Source organism: Coloeus monedula, assembly GCF_965178545.1.
Source record: "Coloeus monedula genome assembly, chromosome: 9".
NCBI classification, from domain to species: Eukaryota; Metazoa; Chordata; class Aves; order Passeriformes; family Corvidae; genus Coloeus; species Coloeus monedula.
The window spans coordinates 21,602,965-21,620,279 of NC_138789.1; the positions used below are offsets into that span (position 1 = coordinate 21,602,965).

The window sequence follows — 17,315 nt, forward strand, 5'->3', positions numbered from 1 at the left end:
CTCTCTGTGAACTTAAAATCAGTGACCCTGATGTTTGAAGGGCCTTTATTACCTGACTTTGCAAAAGCAATTTGGTTTATGGCTTGAAGTATAACAGATAGCAATAAAAGCTCTATACAGAGCAGCTGTCTCAAAAGTACATAGGCTTTCCATTACCTAGGCTTTTATCATGTCTGATAATTTTCTCCAGTGGTTTTGGTTTTTTTGGAAGTGTGTTTATCCCTTTTACAGCATCATTCCAGTGAGGGTGAGATGCTGCCAGATGATCAGCTAGTCAGGCATTTCTTGAATATGTTCAGTACAAAATCATGCTCAATATGCCCCACAGGAGCTCTGGTGGCCCTTTGTTTGGTTCATTGCATGTGGTGCTACAGGCAGTAGACCTTTTTACTTCACTTTTCATGAAGCTTCCATCTGTGACTGGTCCAGGTTGGACCCACAAAAAGTGTTTCTTGTATAAACAAATAGTGGATTGCCCTTAATTCAGGATGAGCTTCACAAGTCAATGATAACTATTTATAAGATTTTAAAAGGTGACTATGTTCTTTGTAAAGCAGTAATGTTTCTGCCTGTGGCTGGACATCTAGGAGACCTATTTTCTATCAGCAGACCTCTCAGATGACCAGAGGGAGTACTGTCAGTAGTAGGACCCATTCTCCTTGCTCCTTCTCTCTCTTCCTGGTGTTTCAAGTTGGGTTGAATTGATTCTGCATTGTTTGAAGAGCACAGTCACTTATCCTAAGACTTCAATGCATCTCTGTTCTTACATTCTTTAACTGGGCTCCTGTTGTCTGACATGTCTGCAGTTGTGCTCATTTTTTAATGAAACATGGGGTGAAATCAAGACTCTGGTAGCCCGTATGTTGTTTTCAGTTTCCTCAAGAAATAAACCTAATTTTAAAAAAGACTATCTGTAAGCTAATTTAAAAACTAAAGCAATGGAACTTGGAAATCCTCATCATGCTTCTAATTTTTCCATTAGCATTATTCTTTTCTAATATTCATCTCTTTAATGCTTATCTAATGAGTTCTTGGGTGTCTTTTAGAGACCTCAGTGGAGTTCTGTTATTCAAGGACTCAGTCCAGCTTGGCTGTCTAACTAGAACAGGGATGGAACCACAGAATCATCTCTCCTCACTGAAACACAGAGCTGAGACATCTGCAGCAAGAACTGAGTTGCCTTAGGTTCCCTCTGTAGCTGAGAGTGCCAGAAGAGGAGTCATCAGAAAATCTTCCCTGGGTGCAGTCTCAGACAACTCCGTTCTTTGGTGTTGACTCTTGAATTTCACAAGGCTGGTTAAGACCTGCTGAACTGGCAGTCAGGGAAAGGAGATTCCTGTACTTTAGCTCAGGGATTTTTGTTACTGATACACGAAGTGACCTTGAGGAATTTGCTTATTGTAGTGTTATTTCAGCTCATATCTTTAAAACCTAATGTGCCAGGTATTCCTGAAGCCAGCTTTTGTAGTTTGGGGAAAGTGATAATGGCTCCTTTTCCCTGACAAATTTGTAGATCCTGCACAAAACCTTTCAGTGTGGGCATTTAGATTAGTGTAAAGTGTGTAGTATTTTCAGTTCAACATGAACAACAATGTTGTTGTATTGCTAAAAGTCAAAACAAGCCTTTTTCCTCTTTTCCCATAATCAGTCTTCATTTTTCTGTGTTGCTGTTAGAGCTGTTGAACAGCTTTAGATTTCTCCCTTGGATGGATGAAGAGTACAACATTTCAGGTAGGGTTTGTTTGCTTGGTTCCAGTAATGAGCATAGCTGAGGATGTGTGTCTGCAGTTTCCTTTGACCTCACCAGAGGAATGGGAAACATTCACCTGATTGCTATCTTTTGATGAAGCTGTGGCAGATCCGTGCAGAAGCACTGCCACAGCCTCCTTGCTGCAGCATGAGTAATGTGACAACGGCAGCATCAAAACAGTTCTGACAGCACCTAGCAAATGAGGGAAAAGTGTGGGAGGCTACTGGAAAAAGATGGAAATGGTGTAGTATGTGTGTTAATTTCGAAACAAAACTGAGTGAGGTAGGAGAGCCTAAGAAGAGGTGTCTTTGGCCTGGAATTCTGCATTTAGGAAACATTCCCACTGTTACGAATGGTTCTAGTGGGCTGTGAACACCTTCAGTACATGATGCAGGAGAGAAATGAAACAGGCTTGCTGTCTGGGCTCTTCTACCTCCTGTGAGTTACTGCCTGGCAGCATGGGCCCCTCATCCTACCCAACACCTCAGGAACTGGGATGCTCTCACCATTAACCCACACTGCTTGCTGAAGGAAGAGCTGCCTCCTCACAGGCTGTAGGCAAGGTGGGTGGCTGGTTTTCGTATCCAGGCTGAAGTCCTCTGTGTAGAGTTAGGAGCAAACCTGTCTTTACTGCCCAACAAGTATGCTGTAGACCAAAGCAAACTACTTCAAGAAGTATAGTGACTCAATCCCATAGCCTCACTGAATTTAGCCAGGAGTGGCAGCATCTTTTACCCATGGACTTCCAGAGACACTTCAGACATGGGGATCAGATGGTTGTGAATGTGAGCTAATACTAGTTAATATGCTTGGACTCTCATTTCCCCAAGTGCTGCTGCTTCTCTTGAATACAATTATCTCTGCAACTTTTGGGGTGATTTTCTGGCCTATCCTCCCAGAAGGAGCTTCATTCCTGATAGCCACAAGCAATTAAAAAGAAATTACAGTATCCTGGGTGCAGGGTATGGATGCTTTTCGTGTGGATGGTGGGTGCTGATGAACTGTAGGTGCAGAGGAGCAATTAACTTGCAGACAGTGCCATGGAAAACAGGAGTGGTGTGATACAGGAGAGCAAGGAAACTGGTGATGGGGAGCAGCCTGTGTGGTTAGAACTGTGGTTGCCTGTGGTGGATGGCTGCCCAGGCCACTTGGCTCTGCAGCAGGAACACAGCTTTGCTTGTCTAGGCCCAGCAGAGCCAGGGCAGGATGAAGGGAGCAGTTGTGTTGGCAGCCAGAGATGGGTCTGTCCTGACTCCTCTCTGGCTTTCCCAGTTCCAGCTGGATAGATGTTTCCAAACACCATTTAACAGCTGGTGTCCACAGGGACTGGAAGAAGTGTAAATGCTCATATTCTCCTGTTACCCCTTTCATATGCAGAGGTAGCACAGGGCATCCTGCTTGGACCCTCAGCCATCCACGGAGTGGGGCTGGGGCCAACCCTGCTCTTCCTCACTGGTTGGAGGGTGACTCCTGTGGGAGCAGAGGTCTGCAGTGGTATCATCAGCAGGGAGACCCTCAGCTTGGGCCCTCAGCACTGTGCAGAGCCTGGCAAGGGGAAAGGACAGAAAAAGACCTTGGTTCTTCTCTGTCTGCAGTCAAAGCGGGTGAGGGGCTGCCAAGGGCTTTGCAGCGGGGAGAAGAAAGACAGCATTCATGGGAGCTGCGTGACTCCGAGCTGCTGGGCTGGGAGCCAGGCACGTCAGCACCTGATGGGCCAGCACACGAAGAAGGGCTTCATGCTCCTCACCACCTCCAGAGGAGCCCTTTGAAGGGGTCCCAGCCCAGTGTAGTGAGGTTTCTCCTGCCCCACTGCCCCGCCTGTTCAGGGCTGCACTGTTGCCTGTTTGAGGCATTGCACTGGCACAGTGTGCTGGGGAGGTCTTTCCCCAGGAGCCTCGTTCATTCACTGCTGCCCTGGACCATGCTGGCTGAGACAGCTGCCCAGGATCCCTCCTGCCTGCCTGTGTCCTCCATTCTCTGTCATCTTGTGGGGGCAGATTTGAGGGACCTGGATCAGTCCTTTGCCCATCTGTGTAGACTGCAAAGAAGCAGCCTTTAGTCGTGTGCACTGGCTGTTTGGAGGCTGCACAGATCATTCCCAGCGAGAGTACAGGTCTGGGGCTGTGGGGGTGGATCCTGGGGGCTGGACAGTCATCATCTCTCACAGCAGATCCCCACCCCTTCTCCACGCATGCTGGAGCCTGCCTGGAGAATCCTTCCTCCAGAAGCCACTGGACAGAAGAACCCTTGTGCAACCTTTTTGGAGATGTGCCTGGTACCTGCTGAGGCAGACTTTCCACTTCCCAGTGAACAGATGCCTGGCTATGGCTGCGCCATATGGTATTTTGGTCTCGCTCATCTCCCAGCACAACCTGTCCTCCAGCCCTACAAGCAGGTGAGATTGCTCAGGGCTCTGATCCCTGGGGACAGCTCCCTGCAGGCTGTGGGAGCTGCCTAGGGTCCGGTGCAGGGAGAGGTGCAAGAGGTCTGTGCTTGGAGTGTGTCCCTCTGGGAAGTGCTACCCAGTCAGTGTGGCCTTGATGCTGGATCACCGTTCCAGGAAAGGTTTGGCTGTGCAGGGGGCTTGCCCTGCTGGCCCGGGATCTGACGAAAGCACACCACGCAGTGGGGGTGAGTAAACATCACTTCAGGTTTGCGGCCAAGGATGCTTGTGACATCCTGGGGAGACTTGTGAGGATGAAATCTGGCTCTGCCTGCCAGCCAGGAGTCTGTATCAGAGCCAGAATCTCTGGCGCTGGATTCATGATCTTTCCCTGTAAGCCGTTCCTACAAGAGCTGGTACATCCCTCCTGACTCCTCCAGCAGTGTCTGCTGTTTTTCCCACTCAGTCAGGTTTATTGGGCGAACAATTGCCCGAGGCTCAGCGTCAGCAGCTGTCAGGCCCTGTGGATTTGGAACATGCAAGGATGGCAAGGGAGGAGCTCGCAGCTTTGCCCTTTGGCAGCATGTTGCAGGGCACAAAGCCAGCCTGCCCTCTTCCTGGCCAAGCTGCAGATTTGGCCCCTTGCTCTTGTGCTCCTCTGCCATTTCCTGTGGGCTGAAGGCACATCCCACTCCTGCTGTGGCTGCTCTGCTGGCTTGCCCTCCAGCTCCCTGTGCCACTATGTTTGCACACACAGTGCTGTCAGTTCGGCTTCCTGGGTGCACTTCTGACTTATCATGCTGCCTGGGCAGCTCCCATTTCATCATTGTTAGGGGGTCATGGCAGTGTGCTGTAAAACTCTCTTCCCCTCTTCCCCACCCTGCTCAGTCCCATGCACCCAGGAAGGACAATGCCTATGGAGCTGTCTGCCCTGGCCAGGACATCCCCAGCAGTGATGCTGTGCCTGGCTGAGGTGCTCTGTGCCATGGTCTGACCCTAGCACCTCTCTGCTATGGAGATTTCTGCAGCACAGCACAGGATCCCAAGATCCTGTGCCAGTGCAGGGCAGAGGAGCTGGTGCTTCCCCAGGCACTCTGGCAGGGACCAGCCATTTCCATCTGCATAATGGAGACTGTAGCACAACCACCATCAACCCACTCCGGGATATTTTTAGGCCTGGCTGTGCTGATGAGGGAGAGATGACAGGCTCACTCCACATCCAGACAATGCAATGCCTCTCCCAGCTGCAGCCACCTGGTGCAATGGGAGAAGCGTGGGCTGTTCCCCCAGGGAGGGCAGCACTGACCAGGTGTTCTGGCTCTGGGCTTGCTGGGAGCAGCTATTGGTGCAGGATACCACCATCCTCCTCCCTCTGAACTCGTGCAGCTTCACTGCTTTTGAGAGAACAGGTTAATTAATTCCCCAGATCTCGCTGGCTCTTGACCTTGAGGGTATTTCCTGGCTTGTAAAGGAAAAGGAGGGAGGAATCTGAAGCTGTGGGACTGAAGTATGGGCAGTGGCATGCTTGGACATGGTCACCTGCTGTCACAGAAATGGGGATCCCCTTCAGCTGAGGAGTTTGGCTTTTCTGCAGGGCCTGAGGCTTGGAAAGTTCTGTGGAAGAAGGTATCAAAGCTTCCCCTTTTAATCAGAGCCCTGCGTGGGGCTGCAGCTGGTGGAGTGGAAGGAGCAGTGATTTGAGGGTGACTGGGATGAGCTGATGGAGGACAGGAGATCTGGGACATGAGGCTGTCTCCTGTGGCCAGGCGTGTCTGAAGCTGGTCCCTCAGCACTGCTGGGGAGGCCTTGCATGAAATAGGTGCCTGATGCCCTGGACACACACAATGACACAGTGCTACTGGGAGGTGCCATTGCCAAGCCATGATTGTGTCCTGGGTGCTGGAAGAGGGGAGAACTGTCCAACACAGTGTCTGTGGCAGGATTGGAGGGGAACTGGGATGGGCTGGAGCAGGCTGCTCTACCCAGCTTCACACCAGGGCTCACATGCCAACCCAGGTAGGTTGTAGGTGCTGGACTCTCAACACGGGGCTTGTCTGGGTGGCTGCACAAAGCAGTGGCACTAATCTACCCCATCCACCAGGAACCAATCTGTCAGGGAGGGTGCCACTGGTACCAACACCTCACTATGTTTGGCTTTCCCTGTCCCTGCATTGGAAGGACCAATTCAGCTGCAGGTGCAACTCTCCCTCAGCTGGCTGCTGAGACCTGGAAAGTTCCAGCCCTGAGCAGCTGCTTCTGCCTGACCCTGTGGATCTGCCAGCATCCGCCAGCATAGCGGTGGTTCAGGTGATGGCTGCAGAAAGTTCATACTCCCTTGGCTGTGGCACAGGGAGTTGGCTCCCATGGAGCAGGGTGGAGAGACTTCATTGGAGAGGCTGAGCTCTGTCCCTACCTTCCTGTGGCTGGGCAGGGTGGGCTGCAGCTGAAAACAAGGACCTGCTGGCCTGGCTGTTCCCCACGACTGCCAGGAAAGGGGCAGAGTCATCCATGGCTGGCAGCTCTGTACATTCACTGTTTAGGATTCCACTTACTATACAAGGATCCAGTGTCCCCTTAGTCCTGTTCTCAGTCATACCTACCACTATAGATCTGTGAGACTTTGAGTGATGTACCTGGGGGCGTTGAGGTGTTTCAGCAGCACCTTTCTGTCTGTGTCCCCTGTCTGTGGCTGGCTGCTGTTATCCTACATCCTGCCAGCAAACAGAGCACCCAGAGGCACTTCCCCCTGGCTGCTGTAACTCCCTGTTATGAAAAGTGGCTTCAAGAATGCACAGGTTGCCGCAAATGCTGAATCTCCAAAACCAAGCATGTTTGTGTCCCGCAGCAGAGTACAAACCCTTGGCCACATCCTGCAGCACAAGGGTCAGGGCAGGGCAAACTAAGCCCTCAGCCCCTGCAACCTCCCACACACCCCTTTGGCCCACGCCATGCTGTGTGGCTCCTCTCCTTTCTTCCTTTTCCCAAGAGGGAGCAGATAAGCCTCAGCACCCAGGAGTGGGGAAGGAAGGCACTGGGACGTGGCAGAGCTACCTCAGCTGGCAGCTACCCTGCCAGCCTGGTGCCCCATGCCAGGCAGCCATTCTCATGACCAACGGTGAAGCACCTCCACCAGCAGCACCAGCATCTCCTCCCACCACCTTCCAGTGACTGGCAACATTTGAGGTGCCTGGTGCTTTCCCTTCCTCCTCCCTCTCCTTGCCCCCTGCCCTTGTGCTCCTTCCCATCTCCTTGATCCCTTTACTAAGCATCATGCTTGCCCTGGTCTCAGATGAGTAGGAGGTGGGATGCTGTCAAGAGCATCTCTCTGGGTACATGGCCCTGCACCCTGGGAGGTGTTGATGTCCCTTAGTGCATCACGGGGTATTGAGAGGGGAAATCACCCACACAGGAGTGCAGCCTGTGGCTCTGGAGACAATGCCCTGGGAGTTGCTTACCAGAGGCAGCGGTGCTGACCATTTCCTCTGGGCACAAGGGGAAGAGATCAGAGTGACACAAATGGGGAAGGCTTGTAAACCTGAAGTGGACACTGACTCGGGCACTTGTGCTGCTGTGCTTATGCTGTGGGCTTTGGCATCGACTCACTTGGGCATGTATGGGAGAGATAAGTATGACTTACAGAGCTGGTTGCTGTGTTGTATGAAGGTTGCTGGTGCATTACTTGGGTTCAGAGGTTGCAGGCATCAGGCAGCAATGGAGAGAAGGTTGAGGTTGAACAGAATGAAAAGAGGAGCCCATGGCCAGTGGCCCCATCACCACAGCAGGCCAGCTGAAGGTGCACAAGGGATTGCTCCGGTGCAAGTAATTAAGTACTGAAGCTCCAGGCTGGAAATGAGCACTGCTGCAGGTAGTGTAATGCCACAGAGCCAGCTCAGGCTGTTGTACCTGTTTTTAGAAAGACATGTGCATGAGCTGGAAGAGCAGGTGAACAAGACTGTCCTCAGGCAGAGCCTTCTGCACCTTCCCCACTGCCTTCTCTGGCGTGCAGGAATCAGTCCTGGCCTCTTTTTTGCTGCTGTAGCTGTTTGGACAGGAGATCAGGAGGGGTGCATACAGGTCAGGGCAAAACAGAAAGCACATTCATGCAGTATCTCCTCATGCCTGAGCCACAGATGTCAAAAAATTAAAGCTGAGACCTTAAACTTGTTGAGATCTAGTTGAGATCTAAACTTACTTTGCAAGCTGCTGCATGGTGAGGATGGCTGCCCCTGCAGCCGTCGGTGACCATGCTGTACTTAATTTCAGGCTTGAGTTTTTCCCATCTTCAGTGTCCCACCTTTGGCTCTTGCACTTCCTTCTGCCCATACCGGTGCTCCATTCCCTCTGGCAGTGAGGAGACCGCTCCTGGGGCAGTTAAGTAGCTTGCGCTCCTCACATCCTACGCAGCCATATTTGCCACATTTCCAGCCCTTAGCTCCTTTTTTTGTGGTGGTGTTGCTGCTCCTCAGGATTTCTGTGCCTGTTCTGAAGTTTGGAGAGCTGGACCAGACATCAAGTTGGCTTTGCCAGAGCTGTAGCTCTGCTTGGAAATCGCCTCCATGCCCCTCTGACTCATGGCTCTCACAGCCAAGGTGCTGTGCTGCAGGCTCATAGCAGCAGTCATGTGTGGGGACAGCTCTTTTTCAGCTTTTTTCCTTAATTCTACCTCCCAGCCCTGCTTTCAGGGAGATTGTCCACCCTGCGGTAAAGCCTGTCCTCTCCATTCCCAAGAACCTTCCTTTACAGCCCACCACTGTGCTGTGGGCTGTGATCATTTTCCCAGGCCATTCAGCTCATGCTGTAGCAGCCAGCAGTCTGTTCAGTGTTTTATCAGCCCCAAATGTAAGCCTTCATCTTGTCATCTAGACAATTGATATTAAAGACCTATTAAATGGCACTGGACCAGGGGTCACTGGGGTCTAGGTACGCTTCCTGTTGTTGATGTCTCCCCATTAAGTCTTGGCTCACTGACAGATCTAAGAATGTAGCTGTTAATACATGTAGTTGTTAATCTACTTGAGTCTTATTAATTCTTTATAATACATACTCTTAATTAAAATCCTACAGCATTATTGAGAGCAATGGAGAAGGCAAAGTGTTCTCTATAGATGCTCCTGCTCTCAACAGCCAGAACTTTCCTTTTGCCCAGGGAGGAGTTTCCCTGTGTAACAGCCTCAGGATGCCCTTAGCTGTGCTTTCACCTACCCAGTGGCAGTCTGAGGGTCTCTGCCATTTCTCTGCCCATTGCTTTGACCCTTTAGATTATACTGGCCTCCTAGCAGCTGACCATTCATTAAAAATTAACACATGTGTTTGGGAGAGTCTGTGATTAAGTCATCAAGTTGTTTGCAAATTACTTGGGCCTGTAGCATGAGTGTAGCTAGTTTGGGGAGCTGCAGCCTCTCCTTGTACCACTGCTTTGCCAAATTCCCTCCTCTCTGTGATAGCATGTGAGATGGAGTCACTCCTGCCATTCCCGTTTGAGAGGAGGCAGTGGCTGGATGGTACCTGCTTGCCTCGCCTGACTCTTCCAGCTATTTTTATGGCATGAAAGGGGATGGGGTAATGCCAGCCTGGAGAGCTCAGGATGAACCGATTGAGGTTCATAGCCATCACAGTTCTAACCATCTCTGAAATTCAGGTTTATGCAGCAATCATCTCAGAAAGACAAGGACAGCACTCCTGGCTTTGGGAAGGCAGCATGGCCACAGCTGGAGCTGGGCTCATTCAGGGTTCCTGCGACACTGGCATGAAGAAATGAACTGTGATATCCAGTGATGGCATGTGGGCTGAGCAAGACTCCCTGTTTCACTCCCAGATCTCAGGTATGCTTCACTGGGGAGGCTGCTGGGGGGAGGTTATTTTAGCTGGTTTCTTAAGGAGTAGAATTAAAGATGGAACTTTCACCTAGCCTATTAAGAGGCTGTGTTCATGGTGTGCAGCCCAGTAACTAGTCAGTGCACAGATTCCACAGTGAGTGCTGTTACTCTAAACAGTCTTGGAAAAATATTAACAGGCTTTGCAAATTATTTCCAAGACTGTCAAACCAGCCTGGATGCCAGCAGCCACTGCTTGATTCTGTGCTCTCCTCTCTTTCATGGCACAGTAACCTACTGGGAGCAGGACATTTGCTTCTGGACGGCTCACCAGGGCTCAGCAAACCTTCCTAAGGCCAAGCTCAGCTCCCTAAGCCCACCCCCCCCCCCCCCCCCAGATGTGGCAACCATGACATCCATGATTCTAGGACAGTGAGCAAGTGAGGGAGGTGTGTGGAAGTGGAGGTGTCCCCAGCCACCAAATTCCATTCATCAGTTCCTGTATGTGCAGCTGAGATACAGGTGGTTCTAACCTGCCAGCAGGGGGTCTGGAAAAGATCTGGGACAATCTTGCCTGAATGCTTATCCTGATGCTATGGTAGAAGGGACTAATGCAGCCCTTTAAGAGAGAAAATAGGAAAAAGCAGATTAAATCCCTATGTCAAAGCATTAGGGAGGCTCATTGTGGGATTCTACATCTTGAAAAGGATTCAGGAAAATCAGAGAGCCTCTATACAGCAGGAACACAAAAAATGGCTTGAGGGTGGGAGGAAAAGCCTAGCAGAAAGAGAATTAAGCGACTCAGTATATTTAGCTTTTCAGAAAGACGGATGAGAGGGGGTTTGCCTGCAGCATATGTGTAGTGTCACAAAGAGAAAATGCCAGGCTCTGAAAGGCTCTTTAATCAAGCAGAAGGCAGAACAAAATGGTATGTCTGCAAGCTGAAGCCAGACACAGGGAGGTGGGATGCTCTTCTAAACGTGAGGGTGAGGGACTCCTGAAACAGACCCAGAAAAGTGGGAGTCTTCAATGCTTGTCTTCAATTCAAGCCTACCTCCTCTCTTGGAAACTATGAGTGAACCAAACCTAGCGTATTGGAATTACTGCAAGGAGATGAACTGCTGAGCAGGGTGCTGGCCAGGGGCTTGCACTAGCACAGCCACCTGCCAGGAGGGACCATTAGGTCACTTCATCTGAGGAAGATCCTGGGAAACTGCTCCAGTCAGGCAGAGCACTTGGGGAGCTGATCGGGCAGGCTCCAGGTGTTAACCTGCGCCCAAAGTGGTAAGTGGGATTCTTTGCTGTTGAAAACATCTGGAGGGTGGCAGAATTTTTGAGCCAAGTTCAGATTGTTTCACTTGTTTTGTGTGGACCTGGTGCTGATGCTGCTTAACATTTCTGTTCTTAGAGTATCCAAAGCACCAGAAATGTAAAGTGTTCTCCACAGTCTGTTCACGTTCAGAGTCTGCATTTAAGAATAATGCATAATGAGTGTGTGAGATGAAACAAGTTTGGTCAGAGAGATAAGACAAACTACAAGTGTCTTACAGCCCAGATTGCGTTCCTCGAGCCTGTGCATCAGCAGAGATGATCTCTGTCTAGCCATTACTGGAAAAAGATGTTTGCTGTGGTATATAGTGGTATTTAATTAATCATAAAATATTGCATTAATTAGTATCAGGTCTGATTTGATGACATTTAATTTGGGGAGAAGGATTACAGTGTGAGTATCAGAATGGTAATTTTTATAGGGTAAAGAAACACAATGAGATTTGAAGTCTCTATGAAGGAAGCCTGGAGGCTGATGTGTGTGTTTGGCATCTGATGCAGATAGCTACAGCATAACTTTATTTACTGGTGGGAAAAGAACCTGTAGCTGTTATTTATGAGGTCCCCCCATATAGTGTGTGGCTCAGCCACCATGAAATAAAAAAGCAGGCAAGTGTCAGTTCAATAGGAATGCCTTGTGGTGCTCAGCATCATGCACATGAGGGAAATTTGCAGAGCAATTTTGGCATGCCCCAGGCAGGCTCCTTTCAAAAGAAGGGCAGAAGGAAGCTTTGCTTATGGTCACACTGGTATGTCCAAGTCATGCTTAGTCCAACATGAGTGTCTCTGCAGCACGGATGCAGGGACACAGGGGTGGGACCCCTCACTGTCTGCTCCAAGCAGTGACCAGCCCTAACTGTCTTGTGCTACCTGATAATGCAGCCACCAGCTGCACCCTCTGCCAGAGCCTTTTTTCCCCAGATCACGGCCAGTGCTGCTGTAGGAAATGCTCTGCAGACACATGGGTAGCCACAGGCTAAGCAGGTTTGCTGTAAGTGGGTTTTGTTGAGCAGGATGGGCTGGACCATTTACCTGATCATTTGGTCAGTTTGGCTTTGAAAAGCTCCAGAGCATTCTGGAAAGCAGCACAGCAATATGATAGGATTTAATCAGACTTAATTATTCCCCTGCTGTCTATCTCCTAGCAACATCCAGCCTGACATCTGCCTGCGAATGAAATGTGTAAGCTAAGTAGGAACATGTTCAGACTAAAGTCCTGCTACTTGAACCAAATCACTCCACTAATCATTGCCTTAATTCATCTCATGGCCATCAGACAGCTGCCAGGTGCTGGTACCTGATTTTCCAAGACACAGAGCGCTCGCCTTTTGAGTTTTTTCCAGGCTGGCAAGAAGGGTGACTTCATCCTGGGCTCTTTCCAGCGCACTGACACCTGATAACGGGGGTAGAGTTTCCTGAGTGACAAACACGGGCTCAGGAGCGAGCCCCAGACTTGTCACTATCTGGCTTCATGCTGTAGGTCCCAGTTTATCTCATCACTGAAATCGGATCACCTGTTGTGCCCGCACACCGCGGGGTTCAAATGCGGTATGGTCGGGGGCGGTTTAGGTGAAGCTTGGGAACAGCTGGAGCAGATGTGGTGCAGTGGCAGCAGGCAGTGCAGCAGCTCTGTGTCACAGGGACAAGGGTGGTTGAGGCAGGGAGAAGAGACCCAGCTTATGCAGATGGAGGGATGAAGAGGGGAAGAGAGGAGCAGGCATAAAGCAAAGGTATGTAAAGTAAAACTGGGCTCCAGCCAGACATGATGTGGCACAGGAGTAGGTGCGGTTCCCGGAAGAAATGAGCCCAGCAGCAGAGCCGGCGCCATTGGAGGAGGCTGCCCAGGCCAGCCCTGGCAGCCAGCTCGCCATGAAGCTGGAGGGAAGGGAGCTGCCCCAGATGAATGAGCGCAACGAGCATCCTAAGGAGGTCAGCCCTGTGAGCTGGGGGTTGGTGGGGCAGCAGCTGGGAGGGCAGACCTACAGATGGACAGGGCTGCATGGATGTGGTCGTGTCCCCTCTCCACATACCTCCTCAGGGGGATATTGGTGCCATGATACCTGGGTGCTTGCTTGAGTCTGTTGGTCTCCTGTGCTATATCTAGAAGTTGTTGGCATCCAAAAAACCTGATGTCGTATGAGTGTGACATGTGTCTCCCTTGTGTCTCTGCAGAGAAGCATGGCAGCTCTGGAAACCTGGCTGCGTGGGTGCCACACTTGAAACTAGCTCACACTGACTTCATTCGTGCAGAGCATGAAGTGGGGTTTCTGGCTGTGAAAGTGGGGCTGTATGAGCTCCCATCAGCGCTCCCTGTGACCAGCAGGCACTCTGCCTTTTGTCAGCTGCCAGGAAGCAGGTTCGGGCAGTGGCCAGCCAGCTCTGTGCTGTTCAAGTCAGTGTCTGCCATTCAGTATCGGCACCTGGGCTCACCTCAGTGGGAGCTGCCACCATGCTGGACATGATCCTACTTAGATTCTCTTAAAATTACCTTTTGTTTCCCTTCTGTTATTAGTGATTCATGGAGGGTCACTGGGCTGGTCACTGAAGATGCAGGTTTATTCCTTATGGTTTCTTTCCTTTCAGATTATTTTCCTCCTCGTGACTAGTAACTTCCCTTTATCATTCTATCCCTGAGAGGCCTTAAACTAGAGTTTGTCACTTGCCCTCTGCCTAAGGAGCATTAGAAGGCTGTGGGACCAGCAACAAGGGCAATGCTGTGGGAAGAGTGTGGTGCAGGCTGGCCCCAGTGCTGCTGTGCTCACAGGGCAGCTGTGCAGTGAGAAGGTGGAGACTTTAACATACCGGGAAGTGCGTGGAAGTTGCACTGTCTGCGTGGCGTGAGCTGTGCTGTGCGGTGGAAGGGCAGCTGGTGGGGTCCGTGCCGCCCGGCGTGGTCCGTGCAGTCTGGTGTGGTCCAGTGGTGGAGGCTGTGCCACACCGGGGAGGTGGTACAGAGCCGTGCAGGAGGTGGGCAGGACCTTTTGGGTGTGCAATGCTGTGAGGGTTTGCAGAAGCCGGAGGATGGTGTGAAGGCAGTGGCTGGACTGTGCAGCAGGCACAGGTGCTGCGTGGGGCAATGACGGAAGCACCCTAGGGCTGCGTTGCCCTGTGTCGTGGCTGCAGCTTGGCTGTGCAGAGCAGGGCAGGGCTGAGAGGCCATCGGAGGAGTGCTCGGCGGTAGGGCAGTGCAGCACTTGAAGGGAGACGCAGAGCATTCAGTGCCGTGCCTGGACGGGGGGCGATGCCGTGTCACTGCAGGGGCGCAGCGGCCGGGCAGGAGCTGAGATGCCTCAGCTGGCGGAAGGTGCAGTGATGTGGGATGACAATGCGGAGCCTCACAGAGGGTGCAGGGCTTGCAGGGGTCACCCAGTGCCACGCCTGGAGGAACCGCAGTGCTCTGGAGGTGCCACGGCGTGACTGGGGAGCGGCGCCTGTATTTGGAGAAGGAGCGATGCCCGGCAGGGGCCGTGAGGGGGGAGCGGGGCCGGGCCGCGTCCCGCGGCGCCACCGCCACGCGCTGATTCTGGGGGGCGCGGGGAGCCCTCCGCGCACGCGCACCGCCGCCCTGCCGCAGCGCTCCTCCGGTGGGGACCCGCCGCCCGCCCGCCATTGGCTGCGGACGCCTCCCGCGATTGGCCGGGGCGCGGCCCCCGCGCCGTCCTATTGGCCGGCGGCGGCCGCTATGCGGGCGGGCCCCGCCCCGCCCCAGCCCGCCATTGGCGGCCGCGGCGCCCCCCGGCGGCGGCGGGTCCCGCTGGGCGCGCCCGGCATGGCGGCGCCCGCAGCCCCGCGCCCGGGGGGCGCAGCCGGCGGCCGAACGCCCGGAGCCGGCGGCGGCCGGGTGAGGAGGGGCGGGGGTGGGCTGGGCAGGGCCGGTCACAGCGGCCGGCGCGGCGAGTGGGGCCCGGCGGGGCGCGGCGCGGCGTAGCCGGTACCGGAGCGCGGCGAGGCGGGAGCAGCCCGGCGGTGGCGACGCCGCTGCCCGTTCAAACGCAAGCTCCAGCCGGCCGCTGGCAGCTGTCAGCTGGCGGGGAGCTGCCGTCCTGCCCGAGCCCGGCGAGCCCCTCTCCCTGGTCGCCGGTACCGCCTCTAGGGCAGCGCGTCCCCGCAGCGCGGAGTGCCCGGGACTCCTCGGGGCTCCAGCCGGGACCGGCTCTGCCCCGGCCGCTCCCGCGGGCCCCGCTGTCCGCGGGCCACCCCCGGTGCTGTGGGTTTGCTCGGTGGCGTTTCGGGAGGACGCGGTGCTCGCCAGGCCTCGGCGGCCAGGGCCGTGCTGGACTCGGTTGTCTGAAGTGGGCAGGAGCGGGGCTGGCGCTCTGTCACAGCGTGGCGGTGACTCCCCGCCTCTCCGAAGCGGCACTGAGCCTTGTGACGGCCAGAACAGGCAGCTGTCTGGGGTGGGAGTTCTTGTTTCAGTGGTGTGCTTTGGGGAACGTGTGCGTTTTACCTTGTGGAGAGCATGGTTTGGCATCTGTGTACAGTTATGGTGGGTATGGGATTGCATGTTTTGGAGAGGATGCCCGTTGGATAAGGTGGGTCCAATCTCAACCTGTTTTTCTTTCTCAGGTCATGTAGAAGAGCAGATTTAATGTGAAGATGGGACTCTTGGTGTTTATGCGTAACCTGCTGCTAGCCCTCTGCCTCTTTCTGGTACTGGGATTTCTGTACTATTCTGCTTGGAAGTTGCACCTTCTCAGATGGGAGGATTCAAGTAAGTAGGAGCACGGTGCAACTGTTTCTGGGCTCCCGAAACTGACTGTTAAATAGTTGCAATAGTGGTGAGGTGGTTCTGATTTAGTAGTATTAGAGGGATGTGATTAAGCCCACTCAAATGCTAGAGCTTTTAGCATGCTTAAGGGGTCGAATTTGTGACTACCTAATGCTCTTTATGGCTTTACTTTTATTACTGGGTACAAGAGCAGGTTCATGCTTTATAAATCTAGTGTTAGATATTCGGTTCTTGGAATATTCTGTTAGTTTATGATTCCTAATTGTCAAAATAAAGAGTTTGTATTTTGAGGCTTTTGCTTCCTGAATCTTCTGTATATTTTAAAATATCGGAGACAAGTTTGGGTTTTTTCCTCTGGTGAATTTTGATTTCTTTCTGCATGTGCTGGTTATCTCATCATCTTACTTTGTCCTTCAGAAATCCTCATTTTCCACTTATCTTCCATGTTGTTATCTGCCAACTCTCTGTCATCTAAAGGATGTCTCTCAACCTTTTTAAGTCCAAACAGACATCTGACCACACTGAATACAATCTGAGGATTGTACTGTGCAGTAAGGCCGTAGAAGGGTACAGTTGCAGTGAGACAGAAATTAGGCTGAGGTTTGATTGCTCAGTTGCTGCTCTTATTTTAGTTTGTGTTGATTTTGCCTGCATGCAAGAACTATTTATTGAAAATATAAAAACAAGAAAACAATTCCCTCCTCTACCCCCTTGCCCAAAACACAAGCCAGCCTTCCTTGCAGCTGTTCACAGGCTGTTTCAGATGTTTCAGAGCTGACTGTTGCTCCCTGGATCAGCAGCTGAGAAACACTGATGCAGAACTGACAAGAAGCTGCTGGTCAAATTTCTTCTTCACTGTATTGCGTTTCTCTCCATGCTGATAGAGGTTTCTGCTGCAATATTTCTTAAACTTAGCATTTTTCTACCTCTACATGCTCCAAATCTGCTGTTATGTGCTCTTAAGGAGTTTCGCATGATGACAGATGATGACTTGGATATGACACTTGTGCTGATGCACTGATTTTGACAGGAGAAAAGGTGCTTTGGACTAGAGCAGGTATTGTAAGATTAAATTTGTAAAGGGAGATGCATAGTGTCTTTCTGAGCAGGGATTTTTTTTCTTCAGGTTTGTGCTTCAGAGAGGGAGTTAAAAATCTTGATTATGACTTTCTGAAAAGTAGCACTTTTGTTGACAAGGTGTAGAAAATCCTTCCTGCATGAAAATAAGTACAGTTGTGATTAAAAGAACAGTTTTGCCACATCTGCTACTTACTTGATGATATGTTATGAAGTTATACCATCTGCCATCCT

The 17,315-nt window shown here is 51.8% G+C and overlaps 1 protein-coding gene across 8 annotated transcripts in view; it reads left to right on the forward strand.

Moving 5' to 3' along the window:
* Window positions 1-3,498: 3,498 nt before the first annotated feature.
* ST3GAL3 (ST3 beta-galactoside alpha-2,3-sialyltransferase 3) overlaps window positions 3,499-17,315 on the forward strand; it is a 188,999-nt gene continuing 175,182 nt past the window's right edge. For 4 of the 8 annotated variants that reach the window (XM_082287317.1, XM_082287322.1, XM_082287321.1 and 1 more), the window contains exons 1-2: window positions 15,000-15,116; window positions 15,842-15,986. In XM_082287317.1, the coding sequence (XP_082143443.1) occupies window positions 15,872-15,986 (115 nt within the window). In that variant the 5' untranslated portion in view covers window positions 15,000-15,116; window positions 15,842-15,871. Of the gene's footprint in view, window positions 4,146-9,682; window positions 9,956-14,999; window positions 15,117-15,658; window positions 15,762-15,841; window positions 15,987-17,315 lie in introns of those variants that run through there. The other 4 variants (XM_082287318.1, XM_082287319.1, XM_082287320.1 and 1 more) reach the window with 4 other exon arrangements.